Source organism: Schistocerca cancellata, chromosome 10 (genome assembly GCF_023864275.1).
Source record: "Schistocerca cancellata isolate TAMUIC-IGC-003103 chromosome 10, iqSchCanc2.1, whole genome shotgun sequence".
Lineage (NCBI taxonomy): Eukaryota > Metazoa > Arthropoda > Insecta > Orthoptera > Acrididae > Schistocerca > Schistocerca cancellata.
In genome coordinates this window covers 182,059,554-182,083,300 of record NC_064635.1, presented here as the reverse complement: position 1 = coordinate 182,083,300, position 23,747 = coordinate 182,059,554, and the positions used below count along the sequence as shown (strand labels likewise).

Below are 23,747 nucleotides of genomic sequence, written 5' to 3'. Positions count from 1 at the left end.
CATCCAGATTTAGATTTTCCATGGTTTCTCTAAATTGCTCCAGGTAAATGGCAGGATGGTTCCTTTGAAAGGGCATGGTGGATTTCCTTCCCCATCCTTACACCATCAGAGCTTGTGCTCCATCTCTAGTGACCTCAATGTCGGGATGTTATACCCAACCTTCCTCCTTCCTGAAATAAGGTATACTGGTGCTGTCATGGTTGCGAACTATTGACATGAGTTGTTTACAGAAGAATGGAAAAACTGCTAGAAATCACTCTGAAAGGAGATGAGTTTTGGTTCCATAGAAATGTAGGAACACACGAGGCAGTGCGGCCCAACGGCGTAATGTAGAAATTAGACTGCAGAAAGGCAAACCTGCAATTATAGCATTTACTGATTTTAAAGGAAGTGTTTGTCAGTATTGACTATAGGTAGTAGAGATAGAATACAGGTTATTCACAGCTTCTACAGAAACCAGACTGTAGTTATAAGAGTTGCAGAACATGAAAGGGAAGTAGCAATTGTGAAGGGAGTAGTATTATCACCAATAGTATTCAGTCTGTGCACTGAGTAAGCAGGAAAGATGACGAAAGAGAAATTTGGATAGCTTCTTAAAGTTTAGGGAGAAAAAACTGTGAGGTTTATCGCCAACATTGTATTTCTGTCACAGATAGCAAAGGACTTGGTAAAGCTATTGAACAGAATGGACAGTGTCTTTAGAAAAGGTTACAAGATGAACAATAGTGTGATAGTGTAGTCATATTAAATCATGCCCTGCTGAGCAAACTAGTTTAGGAAAGGTATGCAGGAAGTAGTAGACAACTGTTGCTATTTGGGTAGTAAAATAACTAAAACTCTGGAATCGAGCTGACTTTATAAAATGTTATGTACTTGGCCAAAATAAAAAGGAGGAGGAAAGAGAAAAGTTTTTAAAATGGAGGTTTATGTGTGCATTTGATAGAGTAGTTCCACATTAATGCAGTGCAATACTCAGTTTAATGATATGCTCTCTGACACGTCTGTAAGTATCTCTTAACCACATCTTCTTGCCTGAGATGCCCATCTTACGTGCCAGTCTGTGCCACTATGTCTGTCTGCTACCACCACCCAGTCACTGCTGGGGTACATGTAAAGTGGCCATCAGGTTTTATAGTGTTAATCACCTAGCACAATTAACATAAATGCTGTCACGTGCAGTAAAAAACACTCTGTTCTATTACATGTTTTAAAAGCAAAATTTCAAATTAGAAAATATGATTCAAGGTTGATGGTTGACTAGGCACCTGATTTGCATAATACATAACACAATAAAACATGGCATTATTATGGAACTACTTCAAACAACATCTATAGAATCATGGAAAAGGCTGCAAGATAGCTGTTTATCTGTATGCTAGCACAAACTTATGGTGGCATTCGAGCTTATAGCTTGTGGGTGGCAGCCTGTCACATGTTTATCCTCCCATTCTGTGTTTGGGTCTTTGGAAACTTTACACTACAAGATTGCTGCTCTTGACACTGCTGAAAATTCCATAAATGTTCTACGAATTGTCCAATGTGTAAAGCTGCAGACATTCGGCACTGTTTCACAGTCATTTCCATGACACCTCCATGTGTGTAATTCTAGATGGTCCTGCTGGAAAATTTGATGGATCTCTGCCATGAGAGGTGACACATGTAGCCATGGAATGCTCCATGTGAAGCACTTTGTTATTAATATGTTTTGTGTAATTACAGTTGTGCGCACATAATGTATCACACATGACAGTCTGTTGCAATTCTGTTTCATCCAAATATTACCAAAAATTGAATATTTTCATAAAATAATTCCATAGCACTACATTGACAGCAAAATGTCTTCACTATTATCTTGTTAAAGAATTTTTCCATGTTTACATTTTTTGAGCAACATACTGAAGTGGCTTGTTCCTAAAAAATTAATATTTTTGACCTTCCTGTGCCATTCACAATCTCTGACTTGCTCACACACACTTCACTGGCAACTGACTCATAGCTAATACTGCTAGTCTTTGTCCAATACTAATACAATCTCTCATCCATGTAGTGCAGCATTCTCTCTCTCTCTCTCTCTCTCTCTCTCTCTCTCTCTCTCTCTCTCTCTCTCTCTCTCTCTCTGTGTGTGTGTGTGTGTGTGTGTGTGTGTGTGTGTTAGTTTTAACAAGAATAAATTATAAATGAACACTGTCTTTTGCACTATGCACTACTCATTCTACTATTTTCATATTGTTTGATACATTACTAAACTAAATGAGAATGTATCTCTGAAAAGTAATAAAAAAATATAGCTATGCACAGACAGAACAAAATTAGAAATAGTTTCCCACATGAGTAACAAGTGGCAACATTTGGTACTATCATAAAACACTAGCGTATATACTAAAATGCTTCAGAGTACTCTATTTAATAAATTTATAATAAAAAGAAAAAAAAATTAAGTGTGTGTTGATGTTTTGAATTTATGTCATTAGGCATTGCTTACTCTTTATATTTTGCTCTTACTGTTAACACAGATCACTAAACTAAACACTGAAATTTACTAAGGGTTCACTCTATTATAATACAGGTGGAATTATGTTTAAAATACATTTTATTTGTAACAAAAAAACACACTGACATTTTCTGTTGGCATTCAGCATCACATTAAAATGTGCAATGCGCTGTATTTATTGAGACTGACTCTAATGAGAAACGAAACAGCATTTTCCATTGACACTGAGCACTGTGCAAAACATCTGATGAACAGCATTTGTTTGAGCTGAGTCCTTCTATATGCTGCAGAAATGACTATCCAGAATGAATTTTTGCTCCACAGCCGAGTGTGCACTGAATTGCATCTTTCTGGCAAATTAAAATTGTGTGACGGACTGGAACTCCAACCTGGGGCTCACTGATTGATCTGATGCCCATGGATGGCAAAGTTTCCAGGCTCAAGTTCCAGTCTGGCATCCAGTTTGAATATAATAGGAAGTTTTGGATCAGGACACACTCTGGTGCAAAACGAAAATTCATTCTGGAACATTTGCCTAGGCTGCAGTCAGCCATTTCTCTGTAGTATCATGTCTTCCAGAAGTGCTAGTCACATGAGATAGTTTGAAAGGTAGGTGAGAGGTGCTGGCAGAAATAAAGGAGTGTGTATGAGTTGTAAGCCATATTCAGATACTTCAGTCAGTGAGAACTTGTTCATGAAACACAAAGGTCCAAGGTTTAAGTCCCAGTCCAACATACAGCTTTAATCTGCTGCAAAGTTTAAAAAATTAATTGGCTAATTTCTGTCTAGACACCAGAGAAAATTTGCATGGTGACTCTTTGAAGATATACCCAATATAGATAACCTGGTTCCAGTTTCGCCAGTTTGAGGTGTATCCTGAGGCAGTCATTTTGGCTTTTAAGCCACACACATGGCAGAATACTGTGGTGTCACATATTGATACCTTCCCACAGGCATCAAAGCAGCAGAACTGCAAGTTTCCATCTGACGTCAATAGCAATCCTGTGGGATCTGCGGACCCAACGGTGTGCACCAGCTGTTCCACGCGTCCAATGGCTCTGGACTCTGAGTGCCCTCTGCTGCCACGATAAAGAATGGCCAAAGGCAGCCAGATGGTCCACTCGCACTTGGAGTCTCTTCCTTGTAACATTGTAATAGCTGGATTCTGTTCCTTTCCACATTATTTGTGATGAGTCTTCATACACTCAGAGAAATACAAGTTAAGTAAATGTTCTATTTATTGTGTTAACCTGTTTTCTAATCATTTCTGCTCCTGTCCAGCTGTCCTAAAATAACAGTTGCTGCGCCACTCTGTAGCCCATCTCTCCTTATCATTGTGTATGGTTCATACACAACAAATCCAATAGCAGTGTCCATGAAGGATACAGTAGCTGATGCTCAGTGACCAGTTTTCATCCAAACCACTGGGCGATTCATTCACTTTTCAGAAGGGGAGTCCAACAAGTGTTTACCCCCCCTCAGCTGGTTGTCAATTACAGAATTGAGTCGTATGCCCTACAATCTTTCTCAAACAATTTTACAGAAACTATTTGGCAAAACAACATCATTTTTGCAGTACTTATAGCTTTATATGTGAGCTTCATGATGATGTGTCCATCATTTTGTTAACAGTCATAGTTATTGTGACATTTACATGAAAGTATGACACTGTGTGAAATTCAAAAAAGTTTGCTATGAAAAACAGGGGTCACTATGATTTTGCGTATGAAGCATATTACATAATATGTCACTGCATACTGAATTTAGGTAACATACAGAATCTTTCTTTAGACTTGGGTGGATGTCTATATCTGTCACCAATCTCGATAAAATTGAGCTTCTGTAGGACACACATTTATGGTCGCACTGTGCCAGCGATAAAGCCAGAGTGAAATATCTAGAACATTCCTCATATTTTATAAATGATTTGAGGTACTGAAATGAGATTTTGATAAATGATAGCATTCTTTCTTCCAGGAACGCTAGTTCTGCAAGATTTGCAGAAGAGCTTCTGTGAAGTATGGAAGATAGGGGATGAGGTACTGGCAGAATTGAAGCTGTGAGGACGGGTTGTGACTCGTGCTCGGGTAGCCCGGTCGGTAGAGCACTTGACCGCAAAAGGTGAAGGTCTCGAGTTTGAGTCTCGATCTGGCACAGAGTTTTAATCTGCCAAAAAGTTTTGTATCAGTGTACACTCCATTGCAGAGTGGAAATTTCATTCTGGAAACATTTCCCAGGCTGTGGCCAAGCTGTGTCTCCACAATATCCTTTCTTTCAGGAGTGCTAGTTCTGCAAGGTTCACAGAAGAGCTAAGTGAAGTCTTGGAAGGTAGGAGATGATGTACTGGCAGAATTGAAGCTGTGAGGATGGGTTGTGAGTCATGCTTGGGTAGCTCAGTCAGTAGAGCACTTGCCCATGAAAGGCAAAGATTCTGGGTTCAAGTCTCAGTCTGGCATACAGTTGTAATCTTCCAGGAAGTTTCAAAGAAGAGAGCATTTTGCTGTAGGTTTGTTATGCAGAACTTCATTATTTACTGTGTCATCCCATTAATTACAAACTTTTTCAGTGAAAGAATGCAATTTTTAAGAGCCATCAATATTGGTGAAATGAGAAATGGTATGAGTTTTGGAACAACGTAAGTGAAGATATTACTCATTTTTTTGCACCAAGGATGGGCTCTTTCATAAGATACTGCCCTTACTTTTCCTCAGTTCCTCAGTTAATAAACTTAATAAACCTCTGTTTTAGAAGTCTCTCACAATTTTGTGTGCACAACATCTTAGTGAAGTAAGACTGTGTATACTCCACTGTATTTTGGCATAAGAAGCAAATTAGAACATAGCAAGAGTGCAATGTGTAGGTTTCACTCAAAATGTGCCACTTGCGACACTTCTCTGAAAGTTACAAATGGTGAACAAGTAAGGCAAAAATAAATTGTTGCATTTTCAGTGGAATTATTCTTAGATACTAACCAAAGCAGAGGTGACGGATCTTTTTTAATAGTCACCATACAGTTGTGGGTGTGGAGAGGCCCTGTGTAATATTTACAAACAGTGTGAGTGTAGGCTTAAGTTTAGAATGGCACTTCCCCTCCTGTGCTCGGCATTTCCCCTACAGCACCTGCCCACATCCCCCACCACTGCCACTCTGCCCACTGCCTGCACATCTACTGGCCACGGTATTCTGCACAGACTCTGTCTGATTGCCTTTTGGCAGAGCAATGAAGTCCATATGTACACAAGACACTGTTTAACCTGAGAATCATCTGTCAGCTACCCAGTCCCTTGTATAAGGGTAGCAAGCACACACTGATAGCAGAAAGCATGCTAAAAGTAGCATGTTAGAGTCCAAAATGGCAACTTGTCAAGTGGGGGAGAGTAGAAGAAATATCTTACCAACATAAGTATTGTGATGGGAGTATCATGTGTTCCATTTGAAGCAGTTTGAGAACCTGAGGGAACATGGATTTGTTCATTCAGATTCTATACAGTATTTGCAGATGGATTAGCTGATTTTAACATGCTACACTATAAACCCTTTAAACGAAGTGCTACATCTGGTGTTTGGAAGAAAGCTCTGGTCACACCAACAAATGAGAAGGGTAAGAAAAGTAATCCACAAAAACTACTGTCCAATATCAGTGATGTCCAACTATTTTCAGAATCTTAGAACATATTGCTTGCTCAAAGAGAATTATCTCTGCGCCGGCAAGCATGGATTCTGAAAACATTGGTCTACATCTGCAGGGTGCAGTGCTTAAATCTGGACAAATTCAACTTTATTAAAAGCAAATTTATTAAAACAAAATACAAATGATAATGAAAATCCTTTTACATGTAAGTTTTGGTATCTTTCAAGAGTAACATTACTCAATGTAACCCCCTTAAGCTGCAATGACCGCCTCCAATCTTGTCCTGAAGTGACTGTGTGCACTCTTTAAAACAGTGCTGTCCATATTTGTGAATGCTGCTTTGATAGCGGTGCATAGAGATAATACATTACGGCACCTCATCTTATTGGTAACTCGTTCAACTGCACTCCAAACATAGTAGTTGAGGGAGTTCAAATCTGGACTATTAGGGGGCCATAACTCCTTTGACCAGAACATTTCATCATTTCTGAGAGCCAGTTTTGGACTAATGGCTCATATCACATCCTCCTCTGCCATCTGATGCATTGTTCACTCATTGACATTCAATACTGATGTCAGTTTCCTCAGCTATTCCTAATTCCCCCGGGTCCTCCGAAATCAGTGCCTGTGCCTTTTCGATGACTGCTGCAGTTTGTGACACGCTTTTTCTCAAATGAGGTTTCTCGCCAGGTTAGCAGAACATTCTGCAGACTTCTCTGAAGCATTATACTTGGCCACAATATCGTAAACAGTTGATCTCAACTACCTGAAGAATTGAAATATTTCAGTGGCGAACGCCAGTCACAAAGACTTTTGATAATCGCTGCTCTTCGGTTGTCCTCCACACTTGTCCATAACATCTAGGCCATTTTGAGGTTCTGACTGTTTACTCAATGCCTATGGCTTTCAAGAATGCCAGTTCCGACCTCCGTCAGAACTACAATATGGCAGCAAATTCAAATTGAAACTTGTCCATATTAAGTGCCGCACCCAGTACATCTACATCTGCATGAACAGGATGCAACTCCCTCTTAACTGTTTGGGAGAGAGTTCACAAAATCACTTTCAGACCATTTTTTTCTATCATTACACTCTTGAATAGCATGCAGGAATAATGAAAACCTAACTCTTTCTGAATGGACTCTGATTTCCCTTATTTTTTTGTGATGGTCATTTCTCCCTATATAAGTGGAGGTTGACAAAATCTTTCAACATTCAGAGGAGAAATCTGATGATTGAAATTTAACATAAGATCTATCCACAGTGAAAAACAACCCTGTTTTAATGGTTCAACTTGCTTATTGTATCTGTGACACTCTTCCATCTTTTTTCTGATAATACAAAATGAGCTGATCTTCTCTGAACTTTTTGTCTGTCCCCTGTCAATTCTATCTGCCAAAGATCCCATATTGCATAGCAATACTCCAGAAGAAGATGAACAAAGAAAGCATAGGCAGTCTATTTCAGTAGATTTGTTGCAACCTCTATGTGTTCTGCCACTAAAAAGCACTTGTGCAAAACTGAGCTCAAAATTTTCTCACACGATACCATGAACAAATCATGAATCCAGGTAATCTGGTGAATACAATATTTCTTGACTACTGAATAGCATGACTGGATTTTTGGGATTGCATGTTATTTTAGATGGAGGGTCATTAGCAGATGTAATGATGATGATAATAATAATAATAATAATGATAATAATATTTATTCTTTCATTGACAATTTTGTGTACAACAGTATGGCCAAACCACTTAGAAAGAGATATACGGAATGTACTGAATGCAGATAAATGTGCACATGCAACCCTCCCCCCCCCCTCCCCCCCCCACACACACACAAAAACTACTCCACTTACACCACATTGCACATGTAAATTCACTTGCACAATTATTGTTACTCATTTCCAAGATCGTTTCAACACCTTTCCGGTGCCCGACTGCTCAAAACAATCGAAATTGAGACTGAGAAGGACCTACGGGTATGTCTCTTAAAAGTGTATTGATACTTGTGCTGTTCTCATTCTGTGTTAATGATATGCCAGACAATAATATTAATAGTAACCTCAGGCTTTCTGCAGATAATGCAGTTATCTACAGAGAAGAACTGACTGAAAAAATTGCAAAAATATCCAATCAGAAATTGATAAGATTGAAATTTTCAAAAACGTAAAATTTTGTACTTCATAAAGAGCAAACACGTAGTGTGTCGTGACTAAAATGTCGGTCAGCATCACGGCAGAGTGCGGATCGAGAGGCTGGGGCCGGCAAGATGGAGGTGGTGAGCTCAGAGAGACAGAGCTGCTGGACACGGCCATCACGGGTTGGCCTGCTAGTGGTTGGGCAGCATCTTAAATATATGACTAGTGGAAAGATATCTGCAGGATGCCAAGTGGGATTACCGGTCACAGACTCAATATAGTGCCCACGACTGCACTGCCACTGTCGTCATTGCGTGGGCTGCCGGTGGTGAGGTTGGCACCTCTGGTAGCACTGGCTAGAGACTGGCCTGCTGACAGGGGTGTTTATGTTGTCAGCTGCTCTGTCACTATATGTGTGGCTCACGTGTTATCCGGCGTACGAACTGCCTGCCGGGTGTACCGTCTCTGGCGGAAGGTGCCTGTGGCACTGCAGCACGACCACCTGCCGATCACAGGTGGTGTGCCACTGGCTATAGTGAGAGGTGAGTGGCCAGATACAGTAACCCTTCCCCTCAAGCAAAAGCTGGTGGAACTGTCTCGATATCCTGCATCCCTTCACCTCTGTGGGAGAGACAGTGGCGCCAATCGAGAGACAGACATTGTAGTGTGGACCGGTGTCTGTGGAAGAAAGTTGTGGAATGTGTCTGAAAAGGAAAGAAGAATGCAGGATAGTTGATGTGACGAGGTGCAGCCTGGCACACATCAGCCGGTGGCTCGAAGCGGTCGACAGACGAGTGACTGCAGAACCGGGGAAGACCAGCCGGTGGTGACGGTGGCGGCGCACCGCCCGTCCAGAAGCCCACGTGTTGCAGGAGATGTGGATCTCACACCGAAGAAGGCGCAGCTACATCTGCCGGAAGAAGACGGACGAATCCACGAGAGACGTCACCGGTGCGACGGTGCCGAGGGGCCATCAGAGTTTCGACAGCCGGTGGGAGGCGGGTCTCGACTGAGGTCGGTCGACAGAGGTGCAGTGGCTGAGAGTCCTGTGAGGCAGTGGTCACTGGAAGAAAAGTGCAAAGAGGCTGAAAGAAAAAAGGAAGGCATCGTCCCCAGAAGGTGGAGACGGGGTACACCGGTGGTGAGAGTGCCGTGGGCACTGAGGATGTGACGACGGGGAAGAACGGTCAGAAATTCTGGGAAGATGTGCATAACAGCCCAGAATGCACAGTGTGTGTAAAATCACGTGAACAGAAAGGACCGGGAGTGAGTCCTCGTGTGATGCAAAAGACACCGTACAAAGTAAGCCGTGTGCTGAGGCTCGAGTATCGAATGATATGAAGCCCTGAAGGAACGTGAAAAGATACTGCAGTAAATGATGCACACATAGGAGCTCAAGAAGATGGCAAGAAGTTAGACAGTAGATGGTACACACGGAAGAATAATGTGATTTACACTGCACGAATGCAAAGAAAGAAGCAGTCAAGAGGGTGAAGTGAGGAAACTACCACATTGTCATACGGCACCGAGAAGTGCAGGAAGGTCAGCCGTGGCTGCATCTTCCCGGTGAACGCACAATGCGGTAGGAGCAGAGCTGAGCCGAGCCGGGGGCAGGCTACTTTTGGTGGGACCACTTTGGCAGAAGAGCCGACCACTGTGTGCTGAAGCTGCCTGACTCTGGCACCAGAGATAATGATGAAAAACAGAACCCATAAGTGAGGGGGGCACAGAGTGCTGCAGCTAGCTCAGGGGAAGGGTAGCAGCCAGACGGGACATGGTAGCAACTGGACCTGATTGCTGTCACACCAGATGACTTCACCAGGAATGCTCACTTTATCCTTATCATCAGCTTTTGTGTCCTGCAGTGGTAGGCATGTGTGCAGTGATTGATGGTTAGCAGGTAATGTTAGTTAATAGTTTACAACATTATGAAAAGGAAAGTTGCTCTCACCATACAGCGGAGATGCTGTTGCATGTTGCAGATAGGCATGACAAAAAGACTCTCACCATTAAAGCTTTTGGCAGTTAAGGCCTTTGTCAACAATAGACAACACACACACACACACACACACACACACACACACACACAAATGCAACTAGCACACAGAACTGCAGTCTCAGGCTACTGAAACCACACTGTGAGTAGCAGCACCAGTGCATGATGGGAGTGACAACTGGGTGGGGATAAGGAGGAGGCTGTGGTGGGGAGGGGGGGATAGTATGTGGGGGGGGGGGGGGGTTGGACAGAGAAGTGCTGCAGGTTAGACAGAGGGCAGGGGAGAGGTGGTGGTGGAGAGATGGGGGAGGAGTGTAGGGGGAGGGGGAGTGGGGGGAGGAGGGGGGGGGGGGAGAAATAGAAAGATTGGGTGTGATGGAGGAATGACGGCTGTGTGGTACTGTAATGGGAACAGGGAAGGGGCTGGATGGGTGTGGACAGTGACTAACGAAGGTTGAGGCCAGGAAGGCCAGTCATGGCTGTATCTGCCTGGTGAAGGCGCAGTGCGGTAGGAGCAGAGTCGGAACATGACAACATTCTGGTCACAAGTGTTGCAACGGGTGTTGTAGTGACAGGTGAATGACCAGGATATAATACTCATTACCAGTTCTTTTTACTGACACAATTACAAACATTGTCATGTCCTTGTTTAATTACTTGTAATTTAACAATTTCTTCATTTACTAAGGGTTTCAACATTTTCCTACATAACTCTCAACTTTTAATATAATACTGATTTTACTGTAAATATAGTTTCCCACACAATTTTCATTTTTTGGGGACAGTTTTAAGATTTAAGTGACACGAATAGCGAACTGCCTTTGCATTATTGGTTGAATTGTTAGTGCAGTAAATTACTATATTCACATTTTAAATGAAGGAAAATTCTCTGAAAAAAAATCAAAACAGAATTACCCATGTAAAACTAAAATAATGCAAAGAATGAAGAGATAAATTACAAATATGAAATTTGCCTACATATTGGGTTGGACATTAGTGTCACGTATCGTGTTCTACTATATTACTTGATAATGATAATTACATCATACAAGAAAAAGTGTGTACCTCCATTTTTATGCACAGAATTGTTCAATATCAGCACCAAAGTGATCAAACATAAATAAATGATCATTCTTGTTGTAACTGCGTTGTGAAAGTAAATGTCATCATTAACAAGAAACATGTGAAGGTTCTGCCTTCATCTACAACTAACCATTAAACACACACAATGAAATGACAATAACAAAATTCACCAAGATATTCAATTCAATTTTTTGGTCTGTATATAACATCCGTGCTGCATTTGAAAAAGAGTGTACTCACAAATAATACGTATTAGTGCTAATTGTTCAGTCAACCTCATACATGGTATATTGTAGGTATTACTTATTTATTACATTAGTTACTAATCAAATGCATAATTACTTTTGTGAGAGATCATAGCTTTCAAATGAAACTGAACCGTAAATGGAGTAACTGCAGCATTTTGTTTTTGATTTTGCAGCCAACAATGATGTTTGTCGTTCCATCATTACTGTTGTTCCTGGCAACACACCCGATGGTGAAGCCGGAGCACCTGTCAAGCCTGAAGATGGTAATGAGTGGTGCGGCTCCAGCCAAGGAGAGCCTCATCCAGAAGTTCCTCGACAAGGCCGGCCATGACATCTTCGTCGGTCAAGGTTAGCAGTTCACAGTTTTACACCACAGAGAATATTTCTCACTGCCTGAAATGTTTAATGAGGCTATATGCTCACTCCATTTGATGTAAGAGGTGGCTTTAACATCCTCATAAACACACTACTGACCAGTAAAATTGCAAGACCAGGATGGTTAGCAAATAGTTAAATTTTAGTTGCTCTGTGTACACTATATAGTGGAATGAATAGCTGATGAAATTTGTAGCTGATTTGGAAGTACACAGTGTGTGAAGTTTTGTGGATTGATCCTCCACCTCTGACAGCAACAACAGCTCTATCTTGGCTTAGCTCTGAGTCAAACTGAGCTCGAATGACAGGTACATATATGTCATTCCATGGTGATTCAGTTCTGTGCCAGAGTTCATAAAGTGTAGTCGGCAGCAAGAGGTGGAGTGCCAGTCTCTCGGCAACCCGTGACCAGATGTTTTCGGTGGGTGCGAGACCTGGAGAATGTGCTGACCGTGGCAACAGTTGAACACCATCTGCATAGAGACAGGTCAGGACAACATGAGAACATGCTATCTTATGGTAGTTTGTTGCAAGATAATGTCACAGAGACCTTGAACCTAGGGCACAGCCATTGACCCAGCATGTTAGAAATGTAGCAGCCACTGTTCAAATTATCAGCTATGTGAGCAATAGGTGACTGTGTTACATACCTAGTGGTATTCTGTACCATCACACCTGGGGCTGGATCTGTATTAATGTGATGACTGCAGTTTGGAAACCTTTTTCTCCTCAGAGCCTTGACATGTGAATTTGTTGATTGTGATTTTGTTCAGAGAACAGAGGCATGTCTGAAAAGATCATATGGAGTCACTCTTGTGTCGTTGTTGCTGTCTGACATACCAATGCCAACATGCCTCTCTTTGCTGTTGTGTCAAGGGTGGCACAATAATTGTCACAGTGCTGACAGGCTGTTATGCTGCAGGTGTCATCACCCTGTCTGTGTGGGTATTTGTCCTGTTGTAAGCAAGCCCATTTCCTGGCTCAAGCAATGTGACATTGCTGTACAATCCTGCATGGACATGCAAGCAGTATATCTGTCCCCCCTGGGGCACTAGTTATATGGACCTGATGACAGCCCACATGGCAATGAGTAAGGCTCTCCTGAACCCAGTGACTCCATATTCACAAGACAGTCATGAGATCCCAACAAATGTGAACAGCAGTATTGCAGAATAATAAAAAGCTGTCACAATAGGCTAAAATGAGCTGCTGTCAAGTTCTGCCATGTGCTGCTTGACATTTCTCCTTCTTACATAAGGCATAATATAGTCTTTTCATAATTAAAATGTGATTTCTGAGTGAGAAACCCACTGTACAATCTTTTCTTATATATAGACTTCCTATATACTTCTCACAGTTGCACCAATATGCTAATCATTTACATATCTAGGCTTCTGGTACACTTCATGGCAGCTTAATATTTGTTACATGATGCCATCGTGGTGCTGCAGTTTTAATGACCAACACTGTAAATCACAGACAAATAAATTCATGAATATATATATGAATGCCAAAAACATTTTTCTCAAGAAATTTAAACGTGTTCTCTATTTACTTTTTTGTTAATTGTTGAGAATGATGAACAATAACAGACATAGCAAAATCTTTATAAACTGACATCCCCCTTGCCCGTAGCCTTGTGACCATCATTCTTCTGATAAAAACCTACAACCCCTTTCCTAATCCTCCTAGCCAACCACATCCTGACCCTTGGTTATTTCACTTTTGAAGGCCAAATTTGTAAATAACTCTGTGTCACTGTCATGTGTACTCATGTGGCACCATCTTATGCCAGCTTATTTATGGCCCATCTGGATGAATCCTTCCTATCCAGTCAAAAACTGAAATGGCTTGTTTGGTTCAGACTCTCTGATGACATTTTCATAATCTGGACTCATAGCAGGGACAACCTTTGCTCCTTCCTCCGTAGCTGTTGGTCTCTACCTCTCAGATAGCTTGGCTCCATAGATATATTCATTCATTTCAAGTGCACCAGCTACAAACAACACCTCCAATTTGACATCTATCATCTGCCCCATGTTAAAAAGGCCTCTCTCATACAGCCTAGTCACCCGCAGGCATTGTATTTGCAGTGGACAGCAGGAGTTGTCAAAATATACCCATAACCTTAACTGAGCCTTTATTGAGGGACAATATCCTACCCAGCTCCTCCCTAAGCATTCTGACGCCAGAAACCTGTCAATGAGCAACCAAACAGCACTCCTATTCGCCCAATATCACTCTGGCTTTGAAAAGCTCAACCACATCCTGTACCAGGGGTTTAACAAACCTCTCATCATGCCCCCAAAGTAGTGTTCCACTGCCCACCCAACTTACAGAATATCATTGGATATCCTTATTCCAATCATGCACCCCCTGGGTCATTGTCTTATGGCTGACCCAGGTGCAAGATCTGTCTCATACACCCACCAACCACCTCCACCCACAGTCCAGTCATAAGCATTTCCTACTCAATAAAGCCCAGGGCTACATTTTAAGCAGCTGTGTTATAAATCAGCTGTGCTACAATTACTGTACAGCATTCTACACTCCTGGAAATGGAAAAAAGAACACATTGACACCGGTGTGTCAGACCCACCATACTTGCTCCGGACACTGCGAGAGGGCTGTACAAGCAATGATCACACGCACGGCACAGCGGACACACCAGGAACCGCGGTGTTGGCCGTCGAATGGCGCTAGCTGCGCAGCATTTGTGCACCGCCGCCGTCAGTGTCAGCCAGTTTGCTGTGGCATACGGAGCTCCATCGCAGTCTTTAACACTGGTAGCATGCCGCGACAGCGTGGACGTGAACCGTATGTGCAGTTGACGGACTTTGAGCGAGGGCGTATAGTGGGCATGCGGGAGGCCGGGTGGACGTACCACCGAATTGCTCAACACGTGGGGCGTGAGGTCTCCACAGTACATCGATGTTGTCGCCAGTGGTCGGCGGAAGGTGCACGTGCCCGTCGACCTGGGACTGGACCGCAGCAACGCACGGATGCACGCCAAGACCGTAGGATCCTACGTAGTGCCGTAGGGGACCGCACCGCCACTTCCCAGCAAATTAGGGACACTGTTGCTCCTGGGGTATCGGCGAGGACCATTCGCAACCATCTCCATGAAGCTGGGCTACGGTCCCGCACACCGTTAGGCCGTCTTCCGCTCACGCCCCAACATCGTGCAGCCCGCCTCCAGTGGTGTCGCGACAGGCGTGAATGGAGGGACGAATGGAGATGTGTCGTCTTCAGCGATGAGAGTCGCTTCTGCCTTGGTGCCAATGATGGTCGTATGCGTGTTTGGCGCCGTGCAGGTGAGCGCCACAATCAGGACTGCATACGACCGAGGCACACAGGGCCAACACCCGGCATCATGGTGTGGGGAGCGATCTCCTACACTGGCCGTACACCACTGGTGATCGTCGAGGGGACACTGAATAGTGCACAGTACATCCAAACCGTCATCGAACCCATCATTCTACCATTCCTAGACCGGCAAGGGAACTTGCTGTTCCAACAGGACAATGCACGTCCGCATGTATCCCGTGCCACCCAACGTGCTCTAGAAGGTGTAAGTCAACTACCCTGGCCAGCAAGATCTCCGGATCTGTCCCCCATTGAGCATGTTTGGGACTGGATGAAGCATCGTCTCATGCGGTCTGCACGTCCAGCACGAACGCTGGTCCAACTGAGGCGCCAGGTGGAAATGGCATGGCAAGCCGTTCCACAGGACTACATCCAGCATCTCTACGATCGTCTCCATGGGAGAATAGCAGCCTGCATTGCTGCGAGAGGTGGATATACACTGTACTAGTGCCGACATTGTGCATGCTCTGTTGCCTGTGTCTATGTGCCTGTGGTTCTGTCAGTGTGATCATGTGATGTATCTGACCCCAGGAATGTGTCAATAAAGTTTCCCCTTCCTGGGACAATGAATTCACGGTGTTCTTATTTCAGTTTCCAGGAGTGTATGTGGGCGTGACAAGTAACCAACTGTTGACTCCCACAAATGGGCAATGACCAATTGTGGTGAACCGCAAACTTGACTGTCCAGTTGCCAAGTGTGCTGTGCACCTCATTATTAATGACTTCGCAGCCACTTCACTACTTGGACCATTAGGATACTCCCTTCCCACACAAGTTTCTCTGCACTACACAGGTGGAAATTGTCTATCCAACATATCCTGCACCCTCACAATCCCCCTGGCTTAAACCTCTGCTACCGTGCTTCCCACTGCCTTACCTTACTTTTTCCCTTCTCTCTTCTGTACACACCACTCCTATGCCAACCAGGTTGTGTACCGCCTTCTCTCACCATTCTTCCTCCCCTCTCCTCATGCACGTACACTCATCCTCTCTCTCTCTCTCTCTCTCTCTCTCTCTCTCTCTCTCTCTCTCTCTCTCTCTCTCTCTCTCCCTCCCCTCTCCCCCCCCCCCGCCCTGCCCCTCTCTTGCACTCTCCCCCCCTCCCCCCATCACTATCCTGGATCCCACTTTTCACTTTTCTCCACCTGTCCCCCTTACTCCATCACCTCCTTGTCTCTCTCTTTAGCACCACCTTCCTCTCCTCCTTTCCTCCCCTCCCACCCCCTCTCCCTCTCTCTATTCCTTGTATTCTATACCTTCTGAATTCCTTTCATCTTGTTGTGTAAATGCTGAGTCATCTGACAAAAGACCTCCCCATACTACCATGTTACCCCCTATTTGTCTCATGTATCTTACTGCTCTCCTCCATCTGCCCAAGAAACTACTTTCAATATTCAACTTTCAGTAATCAGTCTTGCCACTGGGTGTGTGCATTGGAGTGTCTGTGTGGTTCTGTGTGTGTATATGTGTGCACTTGCCACAAAAAGAGCAAGAGCTCAAAAGCTGGTTTTAATTAGTTCTCTATTACATGTTTCCATGCACCATGCACCAGTCCTCTTAGGTAAGTCATTGACATTCCCTGATTTTATGTAACAGTTATTCAAAGTCATGTAAGATCTGCATCCATGCTGAGTTGTGCAATGCAATCTTAATTCAATCCTTAAATAAGCTGTTATGAACTTAGATTGCTCTTATAAATTTCCCAGTTTCTACCAATAAAAATTTCAAGACTAGAATTTTCTTTGTTTCACACAATGGTACCACAGGAGGCAGGCAGAAAAATTCTGTTTCTCATGTGATGGCCAGTGATTCAGCAAGGCTCATTGTGCCCATGTATTTTCTTAAGACACTGTCAAAATGGAAGAAGATTTGTCATGTCATACCTAGAAACTTGTAGGGTGGAACTGGCCTAACAGTGTAAATGACATTTTTGACTGGAATATGGACAAAATAGAAACTGAGGCTAAACTCATTTATTGGCACTTTTTTGCCTTCTTATTATTGACTTTGTGAGTGATGTAGGAATTCCCACTAACTTTTAACACAGGTTCAGGCTTCCTACCCTGTTTCTCCTTCTCATTTTCTGGTGAACTGTAGACTTGGGCATCAGTTTCACAGAACACAGAAATTTGAGTGGAACAACAAACTGAAAGAGCAGCAGACTGCACTCCAGTGAGACGCTGGCTTTGTACATGAGCTGTCAGTAATGCTGGGGTGTTTATAACACTTTGATGTACAATTAGTCTGGACATATTGGTGGTACCATATGTTGGTTCCACAAAGAGATACAAGGGATATGAGTTTCTACTTGAATCAAATATGAGGTGTGGCTATGAAGACCATAAAATTGTGGGACTGGTGAAGGCTTCTCAGTCAAATGTGGCATATCTGGTGTCTGTAGACAAATCTTTGTAGCTATGGCCTTCATTTGTGTAAGAGTTATTATTTTGTTTTGCTCAAAAAAGGTAAGAGTAGTAATAGAGCAACAAATTGCCATGAAGTTTCACATGAAACTTTGAAAAACTGCTACTGAAACCTTTCTTTTACTGTTAGTAAAGACTGTTTATCCCATATGTGAGCTTGTCAGTAGTTCAAGCATTTTCAAGATGACTCACATGCAGAGCCCTCATCAACATGAAAACATATGAAAGTATTGGAAAAGTAGGTAATCTGATTCACTCTGACCTCTGGATGAGTATTCAATCAAGTGCTAAAGCTGTAGGAATTGACAAAGAGTGCACAAGGCAAATTTTATGCAAAAATTTAAGATGAGGAAGATTTGTGCAAAACTAGTGCTAAAAATTCTGACAATTGAACAAAAAGAAGCCCATGAAAATGTTTGTATTGACACTTTGAATACCATTCAAAATGATGCTAGCTTCTTGGAAAAAATGAAAACAAGTGATAAATCTTCATTTTTCACTTATGATCAAGAAACTAAGTGCAATCCATGCAATGGAAGGGCCCAACTTCACTGAGAGCAAAAAAATCTCAAACGAATAAATCAAGATTCAAAGTGACAATGATTGTTTTTTTCGATATTCGTGGAACTTTGTATCTTCACCAGATTTGTAAAGGTCAGATTATTAATCAGCATTGCTATCTTGAGGTTATTGCTCAACTCCATCAGAAAATAAGATAAAATGGGCCAAATTGTGTAAGAACAGGTTGTGGGCTCTGCACCAAGATAATGCTCTGGCTCATGCCGCATTGTCTGTTAGGAGGTTTCTAGCAAAATACAACATTCCAGTGTTATTCATCTGGCCTAGCACCATATGACTTTTATCTATTCTGTAGGGTCAAATGTGTATTTAAAGAAACAATACTTCAGTCCGTTGAACCAATAAGTGAAAAAGTGGCACACATCGTCAAGGAGTTCACAGAGGAGGACTTAGAGCACTGTCTCTATCAATGAAATATTCACATGGAGTGGTATTGGGATAGAGGAGGAGAGTATATTGAGGATGAAATATATGTATGTTTTTGAAATTAAATGTTTTAATGCAATCCACGTTATTTTATGGCCACACCTTGTATACTGACGAGCCAAAACATTACGACTTCCTGCTTGACAGCATGTTGGTCCACCTGTAGAAAGCACTACAGCAGTGATTTTTATAGCATGGATTTGACAATATTTTAGCAGGTTTTGAGAGGTATGTGCAGCAGATGTCTGTGCACAGATCAAATAATTCACACAAATTATAGGCCGGTGCCTTGTGGGTGTGGAGCTGGTGTCCAGCAGCATCTCAGATGTATTCCTTCAGATTCAGATCAGGCATTTTTGGTGGCTAAGACATCAAATGGAGTTAGCTATCACACAGAGTTATCCTGTTGGAAGGTGTCATTGCTGTCAGGGAAGATACCAAGCATGAAGGGACGCATGTGATCTGCAATAATGTTCACGTAGTCCACAGGAAACTTGGAGTATTTTGTTACTACAAGAGGTCTCGTGGAAGCCCAGATGAATGTCTCTCATAGCATAATACTGTCCCAATTGGCCTGCATCTGTATCACAGAGTATGTTTCCTAGCCTTTGAAGTAGCCATTCATGACCATCAGCCTGGTGTAACAAGTAAAATGATTTATCCAAACAAGGTGACAAATTTCCATTGATTGACAGTCCAATCTTAATGATCCTCTGTCCACTGCAGTCACAACTGACAATGTCATTGGGTCAACAGGGGAACATGTAGAGCATTGACAATCTGCAGTGAAAAGTGTGCTCTTAAGCATTCATTCCTGCACCAGCATTGTACTCTGTCATCATGCCTGCCGCAGATTGCCATTTAACTTTCTTTACAGAGTGGATAAGCCCCCAACCTCCAAGTTCTGTGATGAGGGGTGGACATTCGGCACCTTATTGCTTTTCTGTGGTTTCAGCATCCTTAAATTACTGTCCATAGGTTCTCATGACAGTAATAGGCAAGCAGTTGACCAGCTCCAATTCTGAGATGATCATTTTCCCAGGCAAGCAGCCTTTGTCAAAGTTGCTTACAGGGTGCAACCAAAAAGTAGCAGGGCAGGTTTTTTCACAAATTAATTTATTGCACATATCAGTACAGATCCTCAATAGTCTTTGAAGTAGGACCCTCGTGCTTTGACACACCAAGTATAAGATGTCTACCGATCCACCTACACCTTTTGGAAGTTGCTGACCGGTATGCAGCTGATAGTCTCAGACATCTTTGTCAGTGTCAAAACATTATCCCTTCATGTCCAGTTTCAGGTGAGGGAAGAGAAAGAAGTCTGGTGAAACCACATCTAGGCCGTAGAGAGGGTGAGGCAATGTGGCAGTGCCATACTGAGACATCTGCTCTCGCAGAAAGGCATAGTGTGGCAGAGAGCATTGTTGTGGGTGAGCTTCCAGGAATGAGCAATGTCTGGTCACACGTGCTTGACTCATTTTTACAATCTCTTGAGCACTTCCATATAAAACTATGCATTCACGGTTTGCCCAGGGAGTATGAACTTCTTGTGGGTGATGCCACAATGATCAAAAAAGACCAGAAGCATGGTTTACACTCTGGACTTGCTCATCCAGGCCTTCTTTGGGCCTGGGCACATGTTGTTGTGCCATCCCGAACTTTGGCATTTTGTCTCCAGGTCATATTGGAAGCCCCCAAGTTTCATCCCTGGTAAGCTCATTATTGAAGGTTTCTGTGACAGCTTTTACAAATTGGAAGCAAAACTTCACAGCATAGTGCTGTTTGAAATTCTGTTCCATGCTGCATGTGATGACACTACTTCACAGCGATTCACAGGAAACATTGTCCCACCTTCTCCGGGCCTACACACTACTGCCAGAGGTTGTGTTCTTTTTGTGAATATCCCCATCACCATACACCAGGTAGTCAGCCTCCCCTCTGTTGGTTCGTCTGGCCTACAGAAAATCAGTCCTACTAGTTTTTGATCATATGCAGTATATCTGTCAGTTTTCTCATTTTCAGAATGTATCATCACTAGAATGATTCCTCATTCATCTTTGTTCCACTTACATACTTTACTCCTCATTTCACACCTTGCAACAGCACCAGCTGATGGATGTGCACAAAACCAAACATTTAGACAGTGCATTGACTTTCATTGAGTGGTATGACAATGATGGTGATAATTTCTTAAGCCAAATTGTTACAGGCAATGAAACATGGGTGGCCTGTGTCACACCAGAATCAAAGCAACAGTCCATGGAAGTTGGGCAAGGGCATCATTTTGCTGCAAGACAATGCCGGTCTGCATGTGGCGAATCAGGCCAAAGATCTCATCACATCTTTTCGATGGGAAACTCTAGATCATCCTCCATACAGCCCTGATCTTGTGCCCAGTGACTGCCATCCATTCCTGCACTTGAAGAAACACCTGGGTGGTCAGCGTCTTCAAGACGATGACGAAGTCGAAAACAGTGGTGATGCACTGGTTAACAAGTCAGGTGGCAGACTTCTATGAGGAGGGTATTCAAAAACTAGTACAACATTATGACAAGTGCCTCAATATTGACAGAACTTATGTAAAAAAGTAGATTAAGGTACAGGCTTTCATGTAAAAATAAAATTATTGAGATATCTTAGCACTTTTTTTTTTAATTTCAAAATGGTACTTACTTAAAAAAACACACCTCATATTCACAATTTCCTTGGTCACATTGAATTTACTGATGGCAGTTTACTGGTTTCACCTCTTATGAATCATTGTCAAAACTAATAGAGCAAAACAGAGAAAATACAAAATTACTATTAAATAATACCAAGTATCTTGTTACAAAAGTAACACATTGATTAGTCACCTAATGCCCATATCTTTGTAGATTGACATCAGCTGCTATGCCTGCCTATGTCTTGTACTTATAAAATGGAACTGTTGTGTCCATAGAGGGTGACAGAATGCTCAGCTTACATGTCCCAGATGGACATTTCAATTTTTTGTGTATTTTTTAAAAAAACTATAATGAAGCAGTTATTTTTAACATTTTAAAATATAGTCAAGCACAAACTAAGATAAATGATTTCTGGAACCTTGAAGACCACTCATCCAACAAAACAAAAAGAATATGGTTATTCACTATTGCTATTAGGAACTATATAAAATTATAAAAAGCCAAGGAACCAAGCCACGGAACCAGTAGTAAAAACTGTGATTATAAAAGACACACAATAATTTTCCTAGAAAAGGATCCTAAAAGGGCCTAATGGCTATAAGAAAATGGAATTCACAAACATATTCAATAAGACTGAAAGAAACAATAAAGTGAGATAAAGACAAGAAACTGAATATGTTGACATGACTGTCAGTGGATAAATTTCACAGTTAATCTAAAACTGTTTTAGTTAACATCAGAACTGGTTTTCAAATTAACAACACTTTCAAAATGTGGTATTGTCATGAAAGACCTCAGAAGCATGACAAACTTTACATTCAGGTGTCTATAAAATTAACTGTAATGCCTTCAACAGCTCCCTATATAGGGGAAACTAGGTGTAATTTTAAAATTCAGTACAAGGAAGACATCTATTCACAGAATACAATTGTATATGGTGAACATATGATGATAAAAACATCACTCAGAGATGAAATTGGCATGAAACAGGCAAATTTATTTCACAGATCTGTCTTGATCACACAAACTTTTGCACTTCACTATTACCGGTTTCAGCTACTGCCATCTTCAGATCATAAAATATTCTGATGTAGTATCAACATCAAACTGAACATCTAGGTACATAGTAAGTGCTCACTTACTATGTACCCAAATGTTTAGTTTGATGTTGGTACTACATCAGAATATTTTATGATCTGAAGATGGCAGTAGCCAATACCAGTAATAGTGAAGTGTAAAAGTTTGTGTGATCAAGACAGACATGTAAAATAAAGTGCCAAAAATATGATCACGGACTGACTCATTTTCAGATTTTATGTCTTCAATTGATAAGCAGGCAAATTTTTCACACTGCAATGAACAAACTGAATTTAATCAGAACTTTTTAAAATATTTTTGAATAGTTGATTTCGTGGTAATATCTTGTACCCAGTGTGTTTGACACAGTGTCTCTTCAAATGATGATTGTCTATGACCAATTTAAATCCATATGACTGATAATTTAATCAACAGGGACATAGGCTTCCAAATGAGCAAAGTATGGGAGACAATACTAATCTCTGTTATAGCAGAGCATGACATCCTGATGCAAGATGTGACAGAGACAGTGGGAGGAAGGCAAGTAAGACACTTTCCCCTCCCCACCCTGCTACTGCAGCTGCACAGTGCTCACCACCATGAACAAATGGGGCTGGTGAGGTACAAATTCTGGGCCAGCAGTTATAAATACTGCTAGCACAGGGCAGACACATCATTCCATCAGCACCATCTGATAATGACAGAACAGTTGTTTACCAAAATATTGTGGACCTTCAGTGATTGGATCCAGCAGTACACTCAAGAACCTGGGAGACAGCATATATGCCAAGAAATCCTGAGACCACATACTGATAATCATTTTAATACAGTTTAGACATTAACATTTTATGACAGCTTTGTCCTGTCAATTAATACTTTGTCCACATTCCTGAAGGTTCTCATTCTTCATAGGACCCAGAACATGAATGGATTAGTGATTAGAATTTTGAGAGTACACTTCTATCTCTCTTTGTTAGTAAATCTCACCCAAAAGTTTCTAGAAATCTAAATATTTCTCTGACTAGCATGTTTCCCCAATAAAAATATACATTTTTGGGTATAGATAACCTAATGGCTATAAACAAGCATTGACTTTTTGAAGTGCCTGCTATAAAAAATTTTGAGTAATTGTGTGATAACATTTTTGAGTAATACTGTGCCACAAAATAAAAAATTTGGAAAACGGCAAGATGTTCTTTATGTAGTATAGAAACAGGGTTGTAATCAGCTGTGTGTAAATGGCTCT

The 23,747-nt window shown here is 42.0% G+C and overlaps 1 protein-coding gene across 2 annotated transcripts in view; it reads left to right on the top strand.

The window, feature by feature from the left end:
- Positions 1 to 23,747, top strand: part of LOC126106526 (probable 4-coumarate--CoA ligase 1) — a 446,932-nt gene that overhangs the window by 320,371 nt on the left and 102,814 nt on the right. For both annotated transcript variants that reach the window (XR_007523361.1, XM_049912853.1), the window contains exon 5: positions 11,763 to 11,937. Coding sequence is in view for 1 of the 2 variants with exons in the window: in XM_049912853.1 (XP_049768810.1) it covers positions 11,763 to 11,937 (175 nt within the window). In the remaining variant the exon portion in view is untranslated. The remainder of the gene's footprint in view (positions 1 to 11,762; positions 11,938 to 23,747) is intronic.